Genomic DNA, 23,675 nt, shown 5'->3' with positions numbered 1-23,675 from the left:
CTGCCACCTGTGGTCTGACAGTGGCTGTATTTCTATGAACAAGGCCACAGCATCTGTGGGGACCCCTCTCCCTTGCCTATGGTTCTTGCTAGCTTCCAGTGACTGCTCCTTGGTTTGCCCAGTCAGGACTAGTGGTGGTAACAGCTTCCTAATTTTGCTAGTCCCTGGTGCTTTGACATCCCTTGTGTTTCTCTTATCCCTGAGCACAACTTTGTAATAGTCTCTTCAATAAACTTTCTTCAGTGACCCTGGTGAGTGTGCACGTGTTTCCTGTGGGAACCCTGACTGATATGCGTAGTGTCCCAAGTCTGATTTTATAGCACTATCTACTTTTTCAGACCCACTATATGCCGGGCACCACGCTAGGTACTAGTGATACAGTGATGCATTTAACTAGATCCCTTTTCCTGAGTTCAAAGTCAAGTCTGGGAAGACATCACGGTTGCAATACAGAGTGATAAGTGCTGTAACAGAGGTGAGAACAGAGTGCTGTGGAAGCACAGAATAAGGGGAGATGATACTTGTGCTGCTCTATAGAGTAGGAAAAGGTGGGAAAGGGGTGAAGGGCTTTCAGGGCAGCAAGAAGAGATTATGAAGGGACAGAGGCACAGCACTTAGTTATCAGCTCAGGAGTGTTTGGCAAGTCTAGAGAGAAGTGGAAATGAGGCTGGAGAAGGGGTTAGGGACCCATCATGAAGGCCCTTGGGTGCCCAAAGATAACTGTGGATTTCATCTTGCTTATTAAGAGGAATCAATGCTTGGTTTTAACCAAGGGAGTGACATCAAGTTTGCCTTTAAAAACTCTTTGGTCACAGCGTGGAGAAAGGAGTGGAAGAGATCAAGCTGGGGCAGGGAGAATAAGTTTATTGGGAAATGGTAGAGGCTGTCTTTTCTGAAGGGTAGGGACCAGTAGCTGGCTGGTTAACTTAAAATATCAGTTAAAATGGGTATTCATCAAAATATTCTAAATATTTAAACTTAAAACGTGTACATTTACCAATATTTTGCTATACTGCCTTTCTTGCATAAATCACACTCATAATGATTTTCAGTTCCTTTTTTTAAAAAAAAAATTTATTATTTATGTATTTATTTGGCTGTGCTGGGTCTTAGTTGCTGCACAAGGGATCTTCATTGCAGCATGTGGGATCTTTTTTTTTTTTAAGTTGCGACATGCAGGATCTTTAGCTGTGGCATGTGAACTCCTAGTTGCAGCATGTGGGATCCAGTTCCCTGACCAGGGATCAAACCTGGGCCCCCTGCATTGGGGACATGGAGTCTCAGCCACTGGACCACCAGGGTGAAGTCCCAGTTCCTTTAAGTGGAGGAATTTAAAGATACTTGTGAGGCAATCTGAGTGAAAGATGCTTCTAGATTTTTATGAGGTTTTTCATATTTGTTTACAGTTGTTTCAGCTACACCTACATCAACCACAGTTATCTTCAGTGAATTTCTCTAATCAAGTTTTTGAAAAGAATTCAATTTGGCTTTCAGAAAGACAACAACTATCTTTTTGCACTCATAGTTTGTTTATTCATTTATTGTCCCCCCCCACTAGAAGGTAACCTCAGTGAAGGCAGGACCTTGTCTGTCTTGCTGACTGTATCTTCAAAGCCTATGACAGTGCCTGTAGTAGGGGTGTATAGATGTTTAATGAGTGAACAATAAGCGACGTCTCTCCATCAGTCTGAGTAATTTAGATGATTATGTTGGTATCATTAGTCATGATTATGTATACACCCAAGATGCATTTTTACTGTTTACTTTGCAACTTCTGGTAACTGTTTCCATCAATCTAATTTATATTCCTCCCAGTCATCTCCCTCCCTTGTACAAATTTACTGACTCTCCAGTGTGTGCTTTAAAAAACAATATTGTTTTATTACTACCAGCAGGAGTGGCCTGCATGGGGTGGTGGGTGCACTGGGCTCAGGGTATGTGTGGGCTGTGAGGGGTAGATGATAATTGGGAGGCTGAAGGAAAGGGAGTGGGGCTGGAGGCCAGGCCCAAAGGCTCCTCCGATTTACTTGTGGGAAGAGGTAGACTTCTTAATAAAGGAGTCATGGCAAGCTAGGGCCAGGCCGCCAATAAGATTAAGAAATTCTTGGAAATCTAGCTGTCCATCAGAGTCGAGGTCCAGCTTCTTCATCATGCGGTCAAGGACACCAGGGTCCTTCTGGTTCTGCAAAGATAATAATAAAAATAATGATGATATTTATTAGTACCTTTATATTGTACTTTCTAAGATGCTTTCAAAAATGTTTCCACATTATATTCTTACAAGAGTGTGAGGTACCGGGTAGGGGTTATTAATATTTGCACTTTTCAGAGACAAAAACAGACTCAAACAGGTGAAGTGAGGGGCTTAAGCGGAAGACCTAGGACACGAACCCAGCTTTTCTAGCTCCTAGTCCAGGCTTCTTTCTGTGACCAGCAGGGGTTACCCAATTTTGTAAAAACAGTGGAAAACTTTTTCTAAGTGTTGCATGCAACTCCAATATACAAACTACATAAAAGCGGAGTGATTTGAGGTGGAAAGAGGATGCGGGCCCTGCCTAATCAGCCCCATCCTCCACTCATCCAAGCCCCCAGCACATACACAAACTTACATCCACTGGTTACATATGGCTACTTAATTAATTTAGAAAGTCAGTCCTTTAGTTGCTAGTGGCTACCATATCAGGTAACGCATATATAGAACATTATTTCCATCACTACAGAAAGTTCTACGGAACACGGCTGCCCTAGAGGCTTTGGGATGGAGGAATAAAATTTGAAAACTCTTCTATTACTCCATTTACCATTTTGTAAGCCCCTCTCCTTAAATGAAAAAAATCACTGTTCCCTATGTCAGTGTAGTTTGATAACTTTGATCTTTAGAACACACTTTATTCAAAGAAGAGGAGAACAGAAGGTCCTTTAATAGTCATTCAGAGCTCACTCAGCCCTAGGGGCTCAGCTGCTGTCCCTCACTCCTAGCCATTCTGCCAGGGTCTTGTTTCATGCTGTGGGTGGCCTGGGGGTGGGGGCAGGGACCAATACCTTTGTGAAGGCACCCAGCTCTGTATTCATGAAGATAAGGAACTCGGCCTTGGAGAGTTTGCAGTTGTCACCATCCCTTCCAGCATGCCTCTGGAAAACAGCAATCAGAGACTCGATGCACCGTTCAGTCTCTGTAGGGCTGGATGTTTTTGCCTTTGGAAAAAAAAAAATTCAGGGTTCAGACAAGGGCAAGATATCAAAAGCTGGGTGCTAGGGAAAACTCCAGAGGATCTCGTCTCTTCATTTTGGGTCAAGCAGTTTCCTGAAAGACTTGGTCATTGTTTACAGGGATAAGGGGCCCAAGACAACCACAGAAAGTCACATTCGGTGAGCTTCCTTCCCCACATCTCCTCACATGTTTATTCCAGGTGAAAATTAGTGAGGGTAAATATGGAGCATGCTGGTGTGTTTGAAAGCAGTAGACTGCCTAGATGAGTGTGAGGTGACAGGGTTTACTGATATTTTTAGAATGTGTGGGTAAATATATGTATAACTATATATCCACAAATCCATATGCATACCAAGCATTGTCTATAGATTAAAAAATTCCCTATTTTCCAAGGGTATATAGAGGCTACTGTGATAAATGAAATGGCATTTCTTTTTAAAGGAATACTGAATTCCCAGGACTCATACATTTTCTAGAAGAAAACTAAAAGCATAGTTATTATTGTGCATGGGGTAGGAGATCTGAGAATTTTTTGGATGTTGGAGAGCAGCTTTCGTATTTGAGAGTTAGAACCCCTTAATTTTACACGTGAGGAAACAGGCATGAGATGGGAACTGACATGGCAGAGCTACTTCTACCATCTCAACCTCCAGGTTGCTTTCTGCAGCCCTTGGCCTTTGCTCCTTCTCCCAGATGCCACTAATTCCGACAGAAAAGGCTGGTGGAACTTCTCTGGTCACTTCACACCAGGAAGGTTGATATGGGGGCTCTTAGGTTGCCACTCACACAGCTCCCATCGCATCTACGGAGCTGAACCACAGCTGTGGTTGCACTAGAAGGAGCACAAGGTTCATATCCTGTTCTGGGCTCTGCTTTCCTTACAACAGAACTCTTCAAGGAAATTCTGTCATGCTGAGTCTGCCCCTCATTCCAGCCAGCACCTGGGCCCCAGACGTGAGGAACTCGTGGGCTCCCCCTGGTGGATAAGAAGGGGAACTGCAGACTTTCTGGAATACTTGCAGGGCCACACCCTTCCTCCAAAGTTTTCTCTCTGAACATTAACAATGTCTACATTGGATGGTGACATTCGCAATGTAGCACTTAGCCCGTTAATTTGTTCTTGGGATGGACTTCCTGGAGCCCAGAGCTGGAGGCTTTCAGGCCCCATAATTAATATGTTAAGGATTGATGTGAGCCCTGTTATTTATCTGAGCTCTTAGCTGCACAGCTGCCAGTCTCCTTCCCTCCTTCAGTCTCTCCAGGTGCTTTAACTGCCTAGCCAGGTGCCCCGTGCTCATTGCATCCTGAAGCATCTATAAAGCCCCTTCTGGAGATGGAGTCTTCCTCAACGGTCACATTGTCAGAACTTTTTCTTTAGAAAAGTGTTGGTAGCTTCAGAGTTTTGGTGAGAAACAAAATACCACAGCCTAGAAACAGATGTGTTTGCACAACAGCTTTTCTTACCAGGACTACAATCTCACAGTCTTACTAATGTGTCAGATTACAGGAACAAGGGCTTTGTGATCTTTTTCTAGACCTACAGATGTGTCCTCTGCCTCTTTTCTTTGCGGAATTCAGATTGCTTTTTGATTTTCCAGTTTCAAAGTGGCTTTCTGCTTTTCCTTTTTCTCTCCTTAACGTCAATCTTGACAGATTTTTTTTCCCCCTTTAAAACTGTTGCTATCAGCCACATGGAGAAAATTAAAACCCCTGCATTTCTTCCCAGAGGTAATTTCCAGAGGAAAAGAAACACAATTATCAAATTACTTAAATGGAATTGCAAAATTTGTAGTGCTGGAGGGGCAGAGAGGCCCAGAGACAGGAAAGCTTTGCTCAAGTTGGAGCAGTGGCTGAAGGAGAAGAGGAGATCTCCTGCTTGGATGGAGGCCAGTGCTCCCCATCACTGCATCCTCAGAGTTGTATTTGATGGGAACAATGATAGGAAGGAGAAAACAGCATGATAAATGGGTGCTGTGAGAGAATTTAAAAAATGCATGCTAGGGACTTCCCTGGTGGTGCAGTGGTGAAGAATCTGCCTGCCAATGCAGGGGACACGGGTTCCAGTCCTGGTCCGGGAAGATCCCACATGCCGCGGAGCAACTAAGCCTGTGTGCCACAACTACTGAGCCTGCGCTCTAGAGCCCGTGAGCCACAACTACTGAGCCTGCGTGCCGCAACTACTGAAGCCCGCGCACCTAGAGCCCGTGCTCCGCGACAAGAGAAGCCACCGCAATGAGAAGCCCTCGCACTGCAACAAAGAGTAGCCCCCGCTCACTGCAACTAGAGAAAGCCCGCGCGCAGCAATGAAGACCCAACGCAGACAAAAATAAATTTAAAAAAATGCATGCTAAACACTCAACATTTGAGAAAGTTAAAAAAAAAAAGTAACACCTGAAAAAACTCAAGCATTGCAGTTCTCATTCGTAACTAACATGCTCCCTTTCCTCCCAAGGAGCCCTGGTGGCATCCACCTTCCGCCGGGGCGGTCATTCCAGGTCTTCACCACTTGGTGGTCCTGGGTCTGCCTTTTCAAGGTTCCATGTGATACTGATTCCTCGCTGTTGCACGGAAAGGAGAAAGAGCAGTCGGGGGTACAGACTGGCAGACTAAAGCAGGGGTTGGCAAACGTGTTTTGTAAAGGGCCAGATGGTATAAATTTTAGGCCAGTGCGGCTCATATGGTCTCTGTCACTCTGCTTTTGTAGCAGGGCAGCAACCACACAGAAAACTCATGAATGGGCGTGGCCGTGCGCCAATAAAACTTTATTTATGAACACTGAAGTTTGAGTTTCATATAATTTTCACGTGTTACAAAGTATTATTCTTCCTTTAACTTTCTTTCAACTATTTAAATATGTAAAATCCGTTCGTAGCTCGTGGGCGAACAGAACCCCGATTTGGCTCTTGGGCGGAAGTTTGCAGACCTCCCTTCACGAAGGAGAGGCCAAGGAAGAGGCAGATTTTAGAGGTGGATTAATGGAAAAGATAAGAGTTCAAAATGGGGATGGCAGGAGCTGAGAGAAGAAAAACAGGAAACGGGGTGAGCGCCTAACAAGATGGTGGGCTAAGGGGAAAAAGAAAGGAGGAGGGGGCTTCCGGGCGCCGTGCTCCTCCCACATTCCTGGCCGCCGCTCGGCTAGCTGGGACCCGCTTCAGTTTCAGTCTCTGCGTCTTGGCCGGTCGTTTACTGAAACTCTGATTTCCCCTAGGGCTCAGACCACTAGGTCTGAAACGTGCCCTTTCTGGTCTCTAGAACTGTACATAACTAGCGTCGCCGCGCAGAATTCCAGCCCCTGTCTTTAGGTCGTACCCCGGGCTCCGCGGACACCGGCGGCGAGGGGCGTCCCGCACCGGCCGTACACCCCCGCCCCCGTCCCGGCTGAGCGAGGGGTCGGGGCGGCTTCACCCCGTGCGGGGCTCCGGGCGGGGCGCGGCTCGCAGTGCATTTCCTCTATCCCAACCCTAGACCTTCGCCTGGAAAACAAAAGAACCTCCGGTTGCTACCCCTAGGCTATTACAGGTATAATTCAGGGCTTCTTCCTTCCATCCGCTCTTTCCTAATCCCCTGCCATAGATTCATTCGTCCTTCTCTGTTTCCTGCCACGTCCACATAAAAATCAAAGACCAAGCCTGGTGAAAAGTATGCTGTTGCTTTTTTCTTTTCATGCAAGAGGAAGACAAAAAGCGCGGCTTACCATGTTCGGAGAGGAGCGAAGCACAGGCCTGCGAGCGAGGAGCGGCGAGGCGCGAACTGGGCGGTGGGCCGGGTCTGCTGCCTCCCGGGTCCGGCCCCACCCGGCTCCGCCCCGCGCGGCTTCCGCCTGACTCACGCGCCCCCTCCTCCGCTCCGCCCGCCGCCGCGCGGATCCGGACTGGTCGCCGTCGCCCTTCTTTGCCAAGCACACGGCTTCACATTAAAACTCACACAAAACCCATTGTCCTCGGTGAGCCCTAAAGAATCTCTCTCCCCTGTCCCGTGAACCTTGAAGATTTTGGACTTTTCCGAATTGAAAGTTTTGCATAGCGGTCTTCTGGAAGTCTGTCCAAGTCCGTGGGTCTTTTCCCTGTACAAGCTCACGAGCTCTTTCTGGTCATTCATGTTAGACAGGCAGAAAGGTGCCTTTGAAAAACGTGCAACGTGGAGTGTGGGCTATAAGTTCCATAGAAACCAGGGCTGTCTCTTCTTTCACACAGGAGACGTTAACAGACTAAACGGTAGTGATTTGTGCCAGCTGGAGCACCGTTGTCTCAGACTTCTCTCTAAACCGAAAACAGTTAAAAAAACAAACAAAACAAAGCAAGACCCTAGACCCCAAAGAACTGCAACGGTACAGTACTACTGCAAACTACTGAACCCTGCAAGTAGGGCATTTATCTGTGTGCAGTTGGCAACGGAGTCGGGAGTTGTATGAAGAATCAGAAGCTCTGGGTTCTAATCCTGGATCTGTAATTACTTCATTGCAATACGTTTGGCAAAACCCCTCAGTCCTCTGAGCCTCCATTTCCTTACCTGTAAAAGTAGGTGCCCTTTCCTTTCCTACTTCACAAGATTGTTATGACTATCAGATAAAATGATGGCTTTGAGAGGGCTTCAAAAACGGGAATAGATGCAAAGGAAAGAATGGGCTGCAGGGCATTGTGTAAACTGCTTCCTGGCATCCCCTCTGCTCCTGCAGCCTCAGCTGGTCACTTCTGAGCAGACCTTCATCTCTTCTCACCTACGCCAGACCCACATTTTCAGTTGTTCTTGAATCCACTTGAAAGTCTCACCTGAGCCTCAAACTCAATTCAAGAGATACTTGTTTTCCCTAAATCGGTTTCTCTTCTGTCTTCCTTACCTCTGCTAATGGTATTGCCATTCTTCTATTCTCCCGACTTGAGAACTTTGGAGCCAGGTTTTGACTCTAAATCCCTTTCTTACCCCCAAATCTTATCGAGTGCCAAGTACCATCAGTTTTATTTTTACACTTTATCTTGGATCTGCCCCTCATATTTTCTATTCTCACCTCCAGTGTTCTAGTTTAGGTTTGCGTTCCCTCTTTCCTCCAGTTTCCTAACTGGTCTCTTGCCCTCCAATCTGTTCTATTGACTGTTAAAGACACATTTTTCTAATGTACAGCTCTGATCAAGTGCCTGCTTAACAACGAAACACAACAAAAGAACCAAACAAGATGGCTCTCTAATGCCTTTTCTATCAAATCCAAACTTCTTAGCTTCTATCTGGCTTTGAAAATCCTCTTTAACCTTAATTAATGAATGACTCCTTCAATTTATTCATTCAAAAAATATTTTTGGAAAACTACTATGTGCCAGGCCCACTGCTAGGCACAAGAGATACAAACATAAATGTGATATTAATGCCTGCCTTTGGGGTGGTCTATGGATAAACTTTAGACCTATGGTGTTTTGGGGGGTGTTCCATGGATGGCTGCTGGGGTCCACAAATACCCTAAAGGTATATGTGAAATTTTCTGCATAAGAGAACTACTTCTTCAGAGCTTTCATCTGTTTCTCAGAAAAATCTATGATCAAAAATAGTAAAGAATCATTGGTCTAAATTACTCCATACCTGAATCATGGGACCTCCCATACAACATTCCTCTTTAAGGAAAAACACCCCATTTATTGCCTCTGCTGAAAATCCAGCCCCATTAGTGAATTTTTGCATGATTTGACCCTGTGCCCACTGTCACAGCTGATTGGATTGAGGTTAGTGCTGGACTCAAGGACTGCTAGTCCATAGAATGGATAGTAGTGGATGTTTCACGACATGACGTGAAAAGATGAGCTGGGACCCTTCAGCTTTTTGGGAAACTGAAATTAGCAACACATAGCAAATCAGGCATTTAGAAAAGTGAAGCTGAACATTTGCATGGACAGAATCATGAGGTCATGGCAAATAAAAATTACGAAGAAGCAGACACCATAAATAAGTAGGAGCTATGAAGTTTGGGAAGAATGTGCAGAATAGTGTTCTTGTTCTTCCTGCACCTGGTTGTTTAGTTTTCCTGATTTCATGTAAGGCCTCTATTCTTTCAATAACTTCCCTGCCCTATGAGGTAGCTTGAGTGAAACCAAAGAAAAGAGCTGAATCAAATAAGTATGAATTCTCCAGAATTCTCCATACTCCAGGTTGGGGAATCAGCCCCGCCCAGTGAGGGCTGTCTATGTTGACAACTCACCAGGGTCATGATGAAAGGGGTTTTCAGTTAAAGGAGGGGCAAGTTCAGGAAGATGGCACGCAAAGTAGAATTGGCAAAGTGGGTAAACGGTGTGTCAAAGTGAAGGGCTAAAGTGGGCAAGGAGCTGAGGATGAGTGAGGGCTGGTAAATTGATACCAAGAGACAAAAATGAGGTACAGATGAGTCAATTTATTCAGGAAATAAATGTGGGGACTTCCACGGTGCAGGGTAATTCTTATGTGCAACCTGAGCTCTGTGCAGGGCTGGGCAGGATCTTAAATGGATACAGTAGCCAGCCATAATAACAGGGGTGTGACCAAGGCACAGTGATACTGCTGGGAGTGAAGTGAGTGGTTAACTCTGGAGGAGCAGAGAAGGTGTTGTGGAGAGAGTGATGCTTGAGTTGGGTAGTGAAGGATGATTAAGAATCCACCAGGTGTAAAAAAAAAAAAAGTAAATAAAAGAATTCATCAGGTGAATGGGCACAGTGGTGAAGCAAGGTGAAATCAGTATAGCACAGTGCTGCAACATATCTGTATGAGCTCCAGCAAGTCATTTATCTGCTCTGTGCCTTGGTTTCCTCAACTATAAAGTGGAGAGTAGTAGTACTCACTTCATATGGTTATTGTGAGGATGAAGATGTAATCATGTAAAATACTTAGAACGTAGAGTGGTGTCTTCAGAGGAACCCTTCCGTAATGACTTGTGCAAAAGTAAGCAGGGGTGAAGCATATGTGTATTCTCAGTACTTGCAGGTGGTTCGGTAGTCCTGGGCTTTGGGTATGGGGTGATGGTAAATGTGAGCCAGGAGCTGTAGGATTGAGCCTGGAGAGATAAGGGTCAGAGCACTAAGGGCTACGCTTGGAAATTTGGATTGTATCCTGAGGGTTATCTATCAAGAACCACTGAAGATTTTAAATCAGGAGAGTGACTTGATCCACTTCACCTTTTGGCAAGCATAGAAAATGTACCAGAGAGGAGAGAGACTAGAGGCAAGGAACATATTAGGATATTGTTGCAATAACCAAGGTGAGATGGCCATGGAGGTGGGGCAGGGAATTTCCAAGTACGGAGAAGGCAAAAGCAATCAAACTTGGCCTCTGCTTAGAGTGGGGGGTTTGGAAGAGGGATGAAATCACTTTAGGAGAGAATAGGACCGGGAACAGTCACATTTACTTATAGCTCTTCAAATCTGTGTCTCACCTCAGGGCCTTTGCACATCTGTCTGGTCTGCCTGCAATAGTCTTTTTCTCATCTTAGTCGTCTTGGACTCTCATAACAAACTCCCACAGACTGAGTGGTTTAAACAGAAATATGTTTTCTCACAGTTCTGGAGGCTGGAAGTCCAAGATCAAGGTACTAGTCTACTCAGTTCCTGATGAGGGCTCTTTTCCTGGCTCGCAGATGGTTGCTTTCTCACTGAGTCTTCACATGGTGGAGAGAGGGAGGGTTCTCTCTCTTCCTTTTGTTATAAGGCCACATTCCTACTGAATTAGGGCTCCACTCTTATGACATTTAAACATTTAATCATTTAACTGTAATTACCTCTTAAAGACCCTATATCCAGATACAGTCACATTAGGGCTTTAACATATGCAAATTTTTTGTTGTTGTTGTTGGGACAGACACAGTTAAGTCCATAGTATCATCCTTCATATAACTTAGAAATCATCTTCCCTAAGCATTCCTCATCTCCTAAGAGAGTGCTAGGTATCTATGCAAAAAAAGAGTTAACATAGCAGCCCGAGACTGCTGTCCTTGGAAAGGCCTGCTTGCAAGGCTGGACTTTGGCTGGCATCTGGGAACTTGGATTTCAAGAGGGTTCCCATCTGTTCCCTCACTGTGCCTCACTGTGCCTAAGAGTGGCTCATTGTGCCTAAACTGTTGGTACAAACAATGTAGTTTATGCCAAACACCTGCTTTCCTTCTGGGAGTTTGGAGTCTTCTGGTACACGCTGGAGAGAGTGTGAGTACGCGACCAGCCTCCAGTAAAAGCCTTGGGCACTGAGTCTCTAATGAGGTTCTCTGGTAGACAGAACTTCGCATGTGTTGTCACAATTCAAAGCTGGAGGAATTCAGCATGTCCTGTATCCACTATATGTTCCCCCATAGCTCCTTGTATTGTAATTCTTACTATACTCTACTGTCATTTTCTGTTTACTTATTTATTTTCCTCACTAGACAGCAGGCTACTTGAGGGCAGAGCCAGTATCCTACTTACTGCAGTGTTCCCTTGAGTGGGTTCACAGGGTATGGAGAAGGAGTTACCAGAATGGGAAGGCACATGTACAAGGTTGAGAGGATACAAATGATAGAGCAAGGTCTCAGAGGACCTATGGTGGGTGAATTACTCCACAGAGTGGAAAAGGGGAAAATGAGGAGTGAGACTATAGAGGGACCGTAGCTTTGGGAGGGCTGCAGAGGCGTATCCTTCCCGGTACCCTTGTTGGCATATGAAGAGGGAGGTAAGGACATGCTTGACAGAGCCCACAGGATTTGAGTAGGAGACTTGAAGTGGTTCTCCATGGTCCCAGAGGGAAATGGAAACAGGAGCTGACTCAGATGGCTGAGTGGTGCAAAAGGTTAGGAAGCTATAATTTTGCAGTGACTCTAATACACATGGTTGTATGATTGTGAGACTGTATGGCTTCCTTCTGGTGTGTTTAGAAATCTAGTCATTGGATCCAAGAGAGAGGCTTGTGAAATAGGTTTACGGTTTTACAGAATGGATATAACAAAAGGATAAGGCAGTGAAGGAGTTGAGGGTGTGGATGAGAAAGTAATCCACTTGATTGGGCATTGAGTACAGGGAGAAAAAGGAAGGAGTGAGGACATGGAAGGTGGGTGGGCACAAAAAATTTCTCCATAAAATCAAAGAACAAGTTAAATGGAAAAGAGGGATGGAGAGAGCTGGGGATTTAAGAAGTTATTGGTATAATACAAACTTCCAGTGAGTTTAGTAATTTGTAGATAGAACTCTTATGATGGCAAAATCCAAGCATGGCTAAGGGCCTCAAACTGACTGCAGTGTATGTGGCGTGGGCATGAAGGAGGGAGGTCAAGAGCTATGAGGGTGGGGCGTTGGGTGGGTGATCCTCATCAGTGCTGAGCTCATCCCAGATGATGAGAGGAGCTGGAATGGAGAGCAAGAGTGTGAAGCAGGTTATGCTGTCTGAAGTGAAACAGGTATAGGACACTGACAGGTTGTGGCAGGGGGTCTCAGCGTGTCATCTGCCACTTTCCTTTCTATGCTCCATGCTTTAACAAATGGAACCACTGTTTATCACTCAAAGATCCTCTGTACTTTCTTACCTCTTTGCTGTTACCCAAGCTTTCTCTGCCTTTGAAACATCCTTAATTTCGGTTTCTTCTGATGAAATTCTATGGCTCCTTCAATGAAGCTCCTCCTTCATGAAGCTTTTCTGATCTCCACCACCCACATTTACCCTTCCTTCCATAATATTTTGTAAATTATTTCTTGTGGGGAGGGATTTTAATATTCTGCTGTGTATTACAGGGATTTATGTTAATAGATGTATCTTTTCTGATAGCATGTGAGTTCCTTGAAATTATGGATCTGTCATGTTCATTTTTGGGTCATTCATAGCCATTTGCACATAGTAAGACCCAGTGAACGTTCATGGGATTGAATTAATAGTATGATTTCAGAGTAGGGGCTGTATTTGGTTTAATTCTGTGTGATTTAACATTCAGGACAATGTTAAATAATTGTTCCAAGAATTGTTGACTCTTTGTTTTGTTTTTCTTTTTGGGGGGAAGGATTGCAAGCTATTTCTGTTAAAAGTCTTAAATTTTATATAAATTAAGTTATTCAACAAATACTTATTGAGTACCAGATCCTGTGCTAGGGTCTGAGGGTACCAAGATAAAAAAGTCATGGTTCCTGCCTTTGAGGATCCCCAAATCTAATTTGATTAATAAAACAGGAATGGGCTCCTTCTAGAAACTGAGTCATCTGCATCAGAAGGTGTACACTCAGTCTCTTGGGTGAGGCTCTTCCCATTTAAGTCCTGGGCTGGAAGATTTACCTCTTGAAGATAAGAACTGTAAGGGGAGATCCTTTGGTTTCTCCCATTATCTGCAGTGCTTGCCCACAGCACTGAGGCCACATTTGCAATATTAAGGAATGACCTCTCAATCTCTGAGGCCACTGTGGTGTAAATGGAAATGCTGGACAAGAAATCTAAAGGCCTGAGTTTGAGTTCCAGCCCTCTCCCTAGATAAACTGTTTTTTATTTCTGAGCTTCAGTTTTCTGTGTGTAAAATGGTGATAGCAATTAAGGAGATAATAAATATAAAAGGGCTCTTCAAATGGTGGTGTGTTATACAAATGTTAGTTACTACTTGCAGTATTGCTGTGTGGATTAAATGAAAGTGTGCTTTGTAGGCTCTACTTCGCAGATCTTGGTGTCACTACTGTTATCCCTTCAAGCCCTTGTCTTTTCACTTCCTGTTGCCTCTACCCTAATTGCTGGCCCTCACTAATTCCCTCATTTGTCCTATTGCGATGGCATCTTCAGGACAGACATGGAGTTCCTGGGCAAGCTGGTGGAAGTTAACTGCTTTCCTCCATTGTCTGCACACATCTACACTTTCCTTCATATTCTTCTAGACATCTTTCATGCTGGTGGCTGGAAACCGTTAAAGTCCTCCACATAGTTGTTTTTAGTCTCCAACTGTCGTTAGGCAGAGTTGAGAAATTTTCTCTTTCACAATGACCCACAGCAAGTTGTTGCATGTATGTTACATTTCTACTCCGAGGAGGCCACACCATATCAGATCCATGTCTACTCCGTTGTGATCTGAATGTGTCATCAAATTGTTCTCAGTGGATCTGTATTGCTCATTCTTTTGTCCAAATTTTTCATCTTGGAATTCAAGATGAAATTCGAATCCCAGCTTCTTTTTTTTCATTATTTTCTTTCATTTACTGTGAACTCTGGTCAAGTGGGAACTTTTCACTATTGCCTGTAGGCAGGGTTGATCCTCCTGCCGGTTCTCACTGGTTCGCCCACACTAGTTGTTAAAATATTGAAGTTCTTCTCTACCAGTTGATAAGTGTCCTCTCTAATTTTTTTTTTAATAAATTTATTTATTTATTTATTTATTTATGGCTGTGTTGGGTCTTCGTTGCTGCGCGCGGGCTTTCTCTAGTTGCAGCAAATGGGGGCTACTCTTCCTTGTGGTGCGTGGGCTTCTCATTGTGGTGGCTTCTTTCGTTGCAGAGCACGGGCTCTAGGCTCACGGGCTTCAGTAGTTGTGGCACACAGGCTCAGGTGCTCTGCGGCATGTGGCATCTTCCCGGACCAGGGCTCTAACCCGTGTCCCCTGCATTGGCAGGCAGATTCCTAACCACTTGGCCACCAGGGAAGCCCTGTCCTCTCTTCTTGCCTGAATCCCTGAGTGCCATTCACCTGAAGCCCCAGCCACCTCAGTCCCTCTCCTGCACCATGTGATTCCCATAATCAAGTAACTTAAGGATTAATGCATGGAGTGGTGAGGGTCTCTAGGACTTGCTCCAGCCTTGTAGGCTGGCCACTGTTCTGATTGGTTAGTGCTAGGTCACAGTTTGAATATCTTCCTGTCTTTAGGAGCCCCAGAATTTCCCACTTACTGATTTTTTTTCTTGTGTTTCCTTCCTTTCATCTGGGATTTTTCCTTCATCTTCTCATGTCCAAATTCTACCTGTACAAAGACCCAACTCATAAAGAACCTTCTCCAGGAAGCTTTTTACTTATCTCTTCCAACTAAAAAGGATCTGTCTCTTCATTGATCTACCACAGCCTTTTATCTGCACTTTTTCTGTGGCATGTATTACAGCCTATCTTGAATTATAGCTATTTAAGTATGTACCACTTTTTTTCCTGTTAGACTGTCAGCTCCTTGAGGACCAGGTATAGTATAATGCCTTTTCTGGGGGGCACCACCCACTCACCCTAAATGGCATTCAAACTACTACTACTCATACTCTGGGTCTAGGACAAGTGTGTGATGGGTTAGTAGTAGGCATGAGGACTTTTATGTGACAAATGAAGAATTTAAAGTTTCTTGTGGTCTGCATTGCAGTCTTTTTCAACGGTTTGACATTTTTGTGCAATAAGACTTCCTTCTGATTCACCTCTCCCTGGACTCCATATCCCCACCCCCCAGCTCTTGGAAGGCCTAGGAGTGGGCAGGTCAGTTCAGCTCTGTTCCCAGGCTTTAGAGAGAAAATATATGAGTTAGGGTGCTTTTGGGTGAAGATAATAGGAAATTGACTTAAGACAGTTTAAGGAACCATAAAATTATTATTTATTGTCTTTACAACAGGAGTCCCCCGAAGCAGAAGAGGCTCCAGGGTTGATTGATTCAGCAGCTCAGTGATGTCATTAGGGATGAGGTTCTTCCGTCTTTTTACCCCATGATCTACTTTACCATTATAATCATAGGTGACATATCCAGGGCATGTATTTTCTTGTTCACATCTTGGGGAGAGACTTGCTTTTCTTTTCCAGAAACCCTGAACAGCCTTCTCTTAAATCCCATTGCCCCACATGGTTTAGGCCTGCCTATCCCTGAACGAATAGATGGCCAAAGGGATGGAATTACCTCAATTAGCTGAGACAAATTGTTTAGGGATGGAATGGGTGTTGGGGAGCTGTGTTGGGAGATTATATTTTCCAAAAATGGCCATAACACTCTCTGCCCTCCCACATGCTCTTCTTACAATGTGACCCTCACACTCCCCCCCTCAGGAGGTAGGATCTATGTTTCCTCCCCTTGAACCTGGATGGGCTTGTGGTGACTACTTTGGAGGTGACCCTATGTGATTTCTGAGACTTGATGTTAAAAGGTGACATGGAGTCTATCTGCTTCTCTCTCGGGGTGCTCACTCAAGGAAACCAGCCACCATGCTGTGAAGAAGCCCAAGCTGCCACATGGACAGATCCACGTGCAGGGAAACCACCAGCCAGCACCAAGTAACCAGCCATGTGAGTGCGCTATCTTGGAAGTGGATCCTCCAGCCTCAAACTACCCCGCTGACACCACGTGAAGCAGAGGTAGAGCTGTTCTATAGGGCACTAAGTTTTGGGGTGGTTTGTTACGCGGCAGTAGACAGCTGGAACAGGGGTGCACTCTGGAAAGAATTGTGTTTCCTCAGTGCTTTCTCTGGTGTCTTACTCTTTTTGTCTTTGGATTAGTTAGATATCAAGGGCAAGGCCTAAAGTGAGGAAAGAGTTGAAGCCTGAAAGGAATTTTATTATTTAGTTCAACTTATTCGCTGTCTGGGATTTCTATATGGGATTTGGGGGTTCATGATTTATAATAACAAGCAGTGATTTTGCACATCTCCCTTGAGAAGTTGCAGTAGGAGATGGCTGGTTGTGATTTGGATGTTCAGGATCCAAGGAAAATAATCAATGACAACTATCTACTCCCTTTTTACTTAAAGTACGGCCCACCCTGGAAGGAGTAAGCCTTGTTAAGGCATCTTCTTACCTGTTTTGCCTATTCTAGGAACCAGGATCTTGACTTGCTGTCAGAAGGGTCCACTCAGCTCAAGTAAATATTCCCCAAAGTAACTTATTTATTTGTTTTAACTGAAGATGAGAATGACTGAATTCACACTTTAGAAAAATCTATATACAGTTTTTAAAGTGTTAACTCAATCATAAATATATAAGTAATAGAGTAATATGGTGTTATTTTAATGGTAACAAATTCTGTGTCTCTTAGGGATCTGACTAAACTCCTTAAGTAGGTGTGGTTAAAGGAATTATTGCTGTCTTGATCTTCTACTTTGTAATCTTGGGTTTGCTTATTTCCCTGAACTTTTATGTACCTGCTCTTTGCCTTGCTGCCTCCGTCACGTGATCCACATCGGTCCCTTCCTGATATTCAAAGCTCTTACTATGAAGTCTTAGAGTTTGTTGACAATTTCTTAAAGTTCGGGCTTCAAGCACTGTCTTCGCCAGCTAATTGGCAGTTGCAGACTTGAATCTCTGTTGAATGTATTTTGTGGTGTTCTGCTAAAGTGGCCTGTTCCTGGAACTGGCTTTCCTTTCTCTGCACATCCTTTGCCCTGCAACCTGGCAACAGTTGGGCTTATGTAGAACATCTGAGCCTTTGGCAGGAAGAGAACAACTTCTAGATTCCAGAGGAGAGAATCTCTCCTCTTTCTCCTCCACTGATCAAATGTGGAGGTAAATTTGGTTGCTTCCTGAATTATAAGACGAGACATCCCTAAGACTTTGGTCCCTCTGGGTTTTTATTATTTCAAGGTTTCTGTTATTCGGACCACTGAGATACTCAGTAAGTATTTGCTGAGTGAATGAATGATTTTCTTTTTTTGTCTAAATTTATTAAAAAATTTTTTTTAGTCTACACAAGCCACACTTTATTTATTTTTTATTGGAATATAGTTGCTTTACAATGTGTTAGTTTCTGCTGTACAGCAAAGTGAATCAGTTATCCGTATACATATATCTCCTCTTTTTTGGATTTCCTTCCCGTTTAGGTCACCACAGAGCATTGAGTAGAGTTCCCTGTGTTATACAGTCGGTTCTCATTAGCTATTTATTTGAATGATTTTCTATGGGTTGGAATTCTTGGAGCTGATTCCATTAGAGATAAAGAAGCTGAAGCCCAGAGGGTTTGCAGGAATTGGTGAGGACTCTTTAGAACTAGGTCTCCGGCTTTACTGTAAATACTTGCTCATCCTAGGACTCAGCAGAGCAGCCCTTTCTTTCTGAAGGTGTTCCTGATGGCCTCTCCCATCCACTCCCCATCCAGTAGAGCTGACCAGTGTCTCCACAGTACTCTGATGTCCTTGACTGCTGCAATCAGTTATTTATCTACACGTACATCTCTTCCTGTTGAGACTATAAGCTCCCTGAAGATGGACGCCATATCTTAATTATTTTTTTTTTAATTAACACATAGCGCAGTTGTGGCCTTCAATATGTAAATGAACAGGTGAAAGAGTGAGTGCATATAGTGACTGCATATCTTAGATTTTTCTCCTGTGATAGTGAATTTCAGCCCTTCTGTAGACCTGTCAGATCAAGTGCTTCAACACTTTATAATAAAATATTTTCCTTAGACATTGTATATATGTCTGTATATGTGCATTTTAATTTTTTCTCTTAAAACTCATTGTTATTATTAGAAAAAGAAATACAGGCTTATTATTGGAAGTTCCAATAATGTAGAAGGCTTTAGAGTGAAAAGCAACGCTTCTCATTCCTTCTAGTCCCACTACCCTCTGTAATCTGTTTCTTGAGGAGTTTTCCAGTAATTATTTTGTTTGATTTACATATACGGAGTCACACTGTATATAATCATTCACCATTTACTTTGTTTTCACTTAATGATTTATTTTGGACATCTTTTCATATCAGTGCATATATTTCCACCTTATTCTTCTTAATGACTACATAGCATTCTATAATACAGATATAATATCAAAGGTCTAGTAGTGGACTTTTACTGAAAGACAGTTAGATGGTTTCATTTTTTCCCTAAGAAATGTTCCAGAAATCCTGTACACATACAGGTATAACTGAGGAGAAATTCTTGGAAGTATTACAGAATCAATGATTTCCCTGATACGAGCATTTAAATTTTTGACAGATGTTACAAAATTGTCCTTCAGGGGTTAGTAGTTTTTGATAGAGAAAGCAAGTCACTTCTTAGGTCTGTGGATCAGCAAGTCAGCTGAGGCGTAAAACACCAAATGGATACAAAGGAGTTAAATGATGTGGTACATTTTTGTGTTTTATCCAAGATATGAGGCATTTCTGGAGCCCGCTGGGAATGTTGCTTTGGTTCTGGTTGGCTTCCTTTAGCCACCCTTTCCTCATTTCCAGCCCAGCCTATAGAGCTCCCCTTGCTCCACTGTGAGCCTCTCGGCACTTGGCAAAATCTCCCTCTGTTGCTTAGTCACCCCTTGATCAGGAGCCAAAGCAAAAACACCCGTCAGCCCGAGGAACAGGAATTTCCCGTTTCTCAGTCAAGCCCCTGCTGCCAGAAAGGTCTACGATTTCCCAGTTATTATCCAGAGTGTGGCCTCTCCTTGTGCTTTGCTGGGTGCTCTTTAGAGGAAGAGAGAAAAGCAAATGCTCCTTTAGATCAAGGCAGTATGAATTTTTAAGTAGTAAACTTAAAACACAAAAAAAAACCAGGTTAAACAGGCTCACAATGTGAGGATGGGAAGATTATTTAGTCAGTAAATATTTATTGAGCACGTACCCTGTGCCAGTTCAGAGCACCAAGGCACAGACTGCATGTGTGAGGGAGGAGGGGGTGTTGGGCACAGCAGGGCTGAGTGCCGCTGCGCCTCCTGCTCTGGTCCCACAAATCAGGAGCAGAGAGGAACCCTGTCTCTAGTCTGTCTCCTGATTTTCGTCCCTATGGAGGAAGACCCACTGCTCTGTCTCCCCCCTCCAAGCCAGGCTGGTCAGTAAGAGATCTAGCAGTGGACCAGGAACTGTGGTGGTTTTGATGGTCCGAGTGGAAAAAATTATGTTTGCTCATGCAGATTTGGGGCCTGGGGCAGGGTAGAGGCTCAGAGCCACTCCCCAGGAAATGACTCAGAAACCTGTACTGTCTGAGTTGCAGCTTTCCTTATCTCTCTGGAGAGCTTGTGGGTGGGTCCCAGAGTAGAGCTGCTATGGGCTCAATGATCCCAGCACTCAGGGTGGTCCGGCTCTGTTAGGTTCCACTCGATTTCCTGACTTTGGACACCTCGGTAGCCAGAACTCTAGTAATTTAGAGATGTGAGCACCACCTGTTGTCACAAATATTTGGGGGCTCTAAAAATGCCAGGAAGCCGTGCCCCAGAAGTTGCCAGAGAGAAATGCTGTCATGCTACCTCATGCTCTCCATCCACCGTCATTGTCCACAATCCCAGAAGGTGGCAGCCCTGTGGCTTCAACCGCGGGCACAGCAGCCGGGGCTGGAGTTACTGTGGGTCGCAGAGCTGGTGTTGGGAGGGTAGGGCAGACACACCTAATTCATTACAGGTTTCACCTAGAAGGAGTTGTCAAATTATAGGAATCGCATGATGCCTTACACCCTTAGTAACCAGGAAAAATAATGATCACCATTTACCATCTGGGTCCGAGGCACTCTTTTTATCTATCTATCTATCTATCTATCTATCTATCTATCTATCTATCTATCTATCTAATCTACCTACCCACCTATCTATCTTTTGAATCATTTTATAATTTATAGAAGAATAAGGAAATAGTAAAAAATAAATTTATTAGAAATTATAATAAGAATTTAGATATAGCAAACTCAAATATTTATTCCATATTTTCCTGGATTTGAAGATACACACACATACTCACTTTGTGTGTGTGTGTGTTTGATGTGTGTATACATTCACACACACACACATATATAGGCTCATATGTATGTGTATCATCTTCATTGCATAATTGCAAAACATTTTCATTTTTAGATTTATAAATACCAAATAATCCAATGAATGTTTTTATTTCTATATCACCTATTTCTTCCCAGTTGCCTTGTTACACACACCTGTCTTCAGCATTGTTATGGCAAATATATCAAGTACATTTTAGTGCATAAACATTATAAGAGATGAAAGAATAAAGTCACATGTCTTTTTAGCAAAATGGGATGATTAAGGTTCATGCATAATATTGTGTGACACAGTTCTTCCTGTTGAATAACTAACTGGATGAAAATACCATATTTCTTTTTGTCCTTAGAAATATATTCTTCACTCATTGATTCTTGCAAGCTTATTTGAAGGGCAGCACAGCTACTTGTATTACCTTTATGAAATAATGATCTTCTCTACTAGGGAACACCATCTTCCTCTACCAAGCATTCAGCTTTGGGAGAGACAGACACCGAGGTGTGAGGAGGGCAGGCTGCACCCAGCTAGCCAGCCAGAGCAGCAGAATCAACCCTGGTAATCAGCGAGGTGACAATATCTCAATGAGACCATATCTCACTCTCCCATGCAATGATCCCTGAGCTTGAGTAAATTCACTGAGAATACTGTCATCTGAAGACTCAAAATTCACTGAGAATACTGTCATCTGAAGACTCAAAGTATGAGATTTCATTTGTTTGATCAATTTTGCCATGGTCATTAGAGAGTTTTGCTATGGGTCTCTTTTGATTCATGTGATAGTTGCGAGATGTGTTCTTTTGCCAATTTTCTTCTCTTTGCCATTAAGTGAAGAAAATGAAAAATTCTAAATCTTCAACTGTGTTCAAGAAAAGCTAAAACAAATACAAATCAACACCATACATTTATGTATTTGTATTTGAAAGATTTGTATTTAAAAGATGATGCAATGTTTTGGGTACCTCCTAGGAAAACTGAAGCATGTTGCAGATGCTGTCACAGTGATGATTTGTTTCATTCTTGCAGTATCCTCTAAGTGTTCCCATCATTGCTGTTTTCTTATATCTTGAAATGTTTCATGATAGAGAAAAAATATGATCATTAAGACCTCAAAATGTAGCTTAGATTTCTAAAATGGTCCAATGGACCCATATGATAATCACAAGACAGAATGAGTTTTATTCTGCTTTTTAAAAAGTCAGTCAGTCTTCCCTAGTTCTTTAGAATAACTCTAAGAAAGAATAAGAGTTATGAAATATAAATCTTTGCAAATAGATGGGACTGCTGAAAAAGGAAACCCGAAATATAAAGTGTATGCTTCTTTAAAGCTTACAGGGACTTCCCTGGTGGTCCAGTGGTTAAGACTCTGTGCTCCCAATACAGGGGGCCCGGGTTCTATCCCTGGTCAGGGAACTGGATCCTGCATGCAGCAGCTAAAAGATCCTGCATGCCGCAGCTAAATGATCCCACACGTGGCAACGAAGATACCATGTGTCACAACTAAGACCCGGGGCAGCCAAATAAATATTAAAAAAAAAAAAGAAGCTCACAACAAAAACCAATGTTTGTCTGACATCATAATTTCCTTTTTTTCCCCCAATATCTGGAGGCTTTGTTGGGGAAGAGATCAACCACGTATGTAGAGGTGAAATGGTCCTCTTTCCAGGGTGGCAGGTGTCATTAGCTCAGAGCCTGGCACCATGGTCCTATAAGAGCTGACATGGACCTCACCTCCTTATCTGCTTTCACCTAATGGAGTCCCTGATCCCCTTGTTTCTCTGTCTGTTGAATGCCTTTAGGCCTCTTTTCCTGACCTCCCAGGCTGGACTCCATGGACCACCTGAGTAATTTAGTCAACGACAGTCTCATTTCCCTTCAGTTCTGTCTTGAAGTGGTTGTCTGTCCAACAGGACCCTCATGACCCTCATCGTATCTTCACTGCACCCCCTCAGCTGTGGTCGGGCCCAGTGGGGAAGATCAAGTAGTCATGGATCTTGTTCTTTCCACTTTAGCCTGTGTTCTTATCAGCCCCTTTACTTGTCTTTGATTAATGATCTTCATTCCCCTCAGGGACCTCTCCACATCTGAAGATGCTTCTTCTCATCTCTCATCCTCCCACCTCTGCAGGGGGGCTTTCCTCCTAATTCCTGGAGAAACACAGGCCCTTAGGCACAGTTTTCTTCAACTTCTGCCATCCACAGACATGTCTTCTTTCATACCCATCCTGACCTCTTTCCCCCCTTCTCTTCTAGGCCAGCACCCTCCTGCCCTTGATCCTGCCTCTTTTGTATACTCTCTGACTTTGGCCATAGTTTTCTACTCTTTTCTGTTTCTTTGATCCCTCTCTCTAGGGGCTCCTTTATCATAGTCTATTAATACACTCTAGTTTCATCAATGTAAGAAAAAGTCATTATTTCCTATGTATCAGGCAGCAGACAAAAACACACCAGCTACTATTATTTTTTTAATTGAAGTACAATTGATTTACAATATTGTGTTAGTTTCAGGTGTACAGCAGATTCTCTTCCATTATAGGTTATTACAAGATACTGAATATAGTTCCCTGTTCTATATGGTAGGTCCTTGTTGTTTTGTCTATTTTATATATAGTAGGTGTGTATCTGTTAATCCCAAACTCCTAATTTATCCCCGCCCCGCCCTGACTTTCTCCTTTGGTAACCGTAAGTTTGTTTTCTCTGTCTTTGAGTCTGTTTCTGTTTTGCAAATAAGTTCATTTGTATCATTTCTTAAGACTTCACATATAAGTGATATCATATGATATTTGTCTTTCTCTGTCTGACTTACTTCACTTAGTATGATAATCTCTAGGTCCATCCACGTTGCTGCAAGTGGCATTATTTCATTCTTTTTATGGCTGAGTAATATTCCAT

General features: G+C 43.4%; 1 protein-coding gene across 1 annotated transcript; it reads right to left on the bottom strand.

Moving 5' to 3' along the window:
* Positions 1-1,855: 1,855 nt before the first annotated feature.
* On the bottom strand, positions 1,856-7,011 carry S100A11 (S100 calcium binding protein A11). Its single transcript, XM_061186003.1, has 3 exons — positions 6,906-7,011; positions 3,043-3,195; positions 1,856-2,182 (listed from the first exon to the last, which is right to left on the bottom strand). The coding sequence occupies exons 1-3, from the start codon at positions 6,906-6,908 to the stop codon at positions 2,024-2,026; spliced, it is 315 nt and encodes a 104-aa protein (XP_061041986.1). The 5' UTR covers positions 6,909-7,011; the 3' UTR covers positions 1,856-2,023.
* Between the last annotated feature and the right edge of the window lie 16,664 nt (positions 7,012-23,675).

This window comes from Eubalaena glacialis, chromosome 3 (assembly GCF_028564815.1).
Source record: "Eubalaena glacialis isolate mEubGla1 chromosome 3, mEubGla1.1.hap2.+ XY, whole genome shotgun sequence".
NCBI lineage: Eukaryota > Metazoa > Chordata > Mammalia > Artiodactyla > Balaenidae > Eubalaena > Eubalaena glacialis.
The sequence above is the reverse complement of the archived record's forward strand: the minus strand, read 5'-3'. Positions and strand labels throughout refer to the sequence as shown.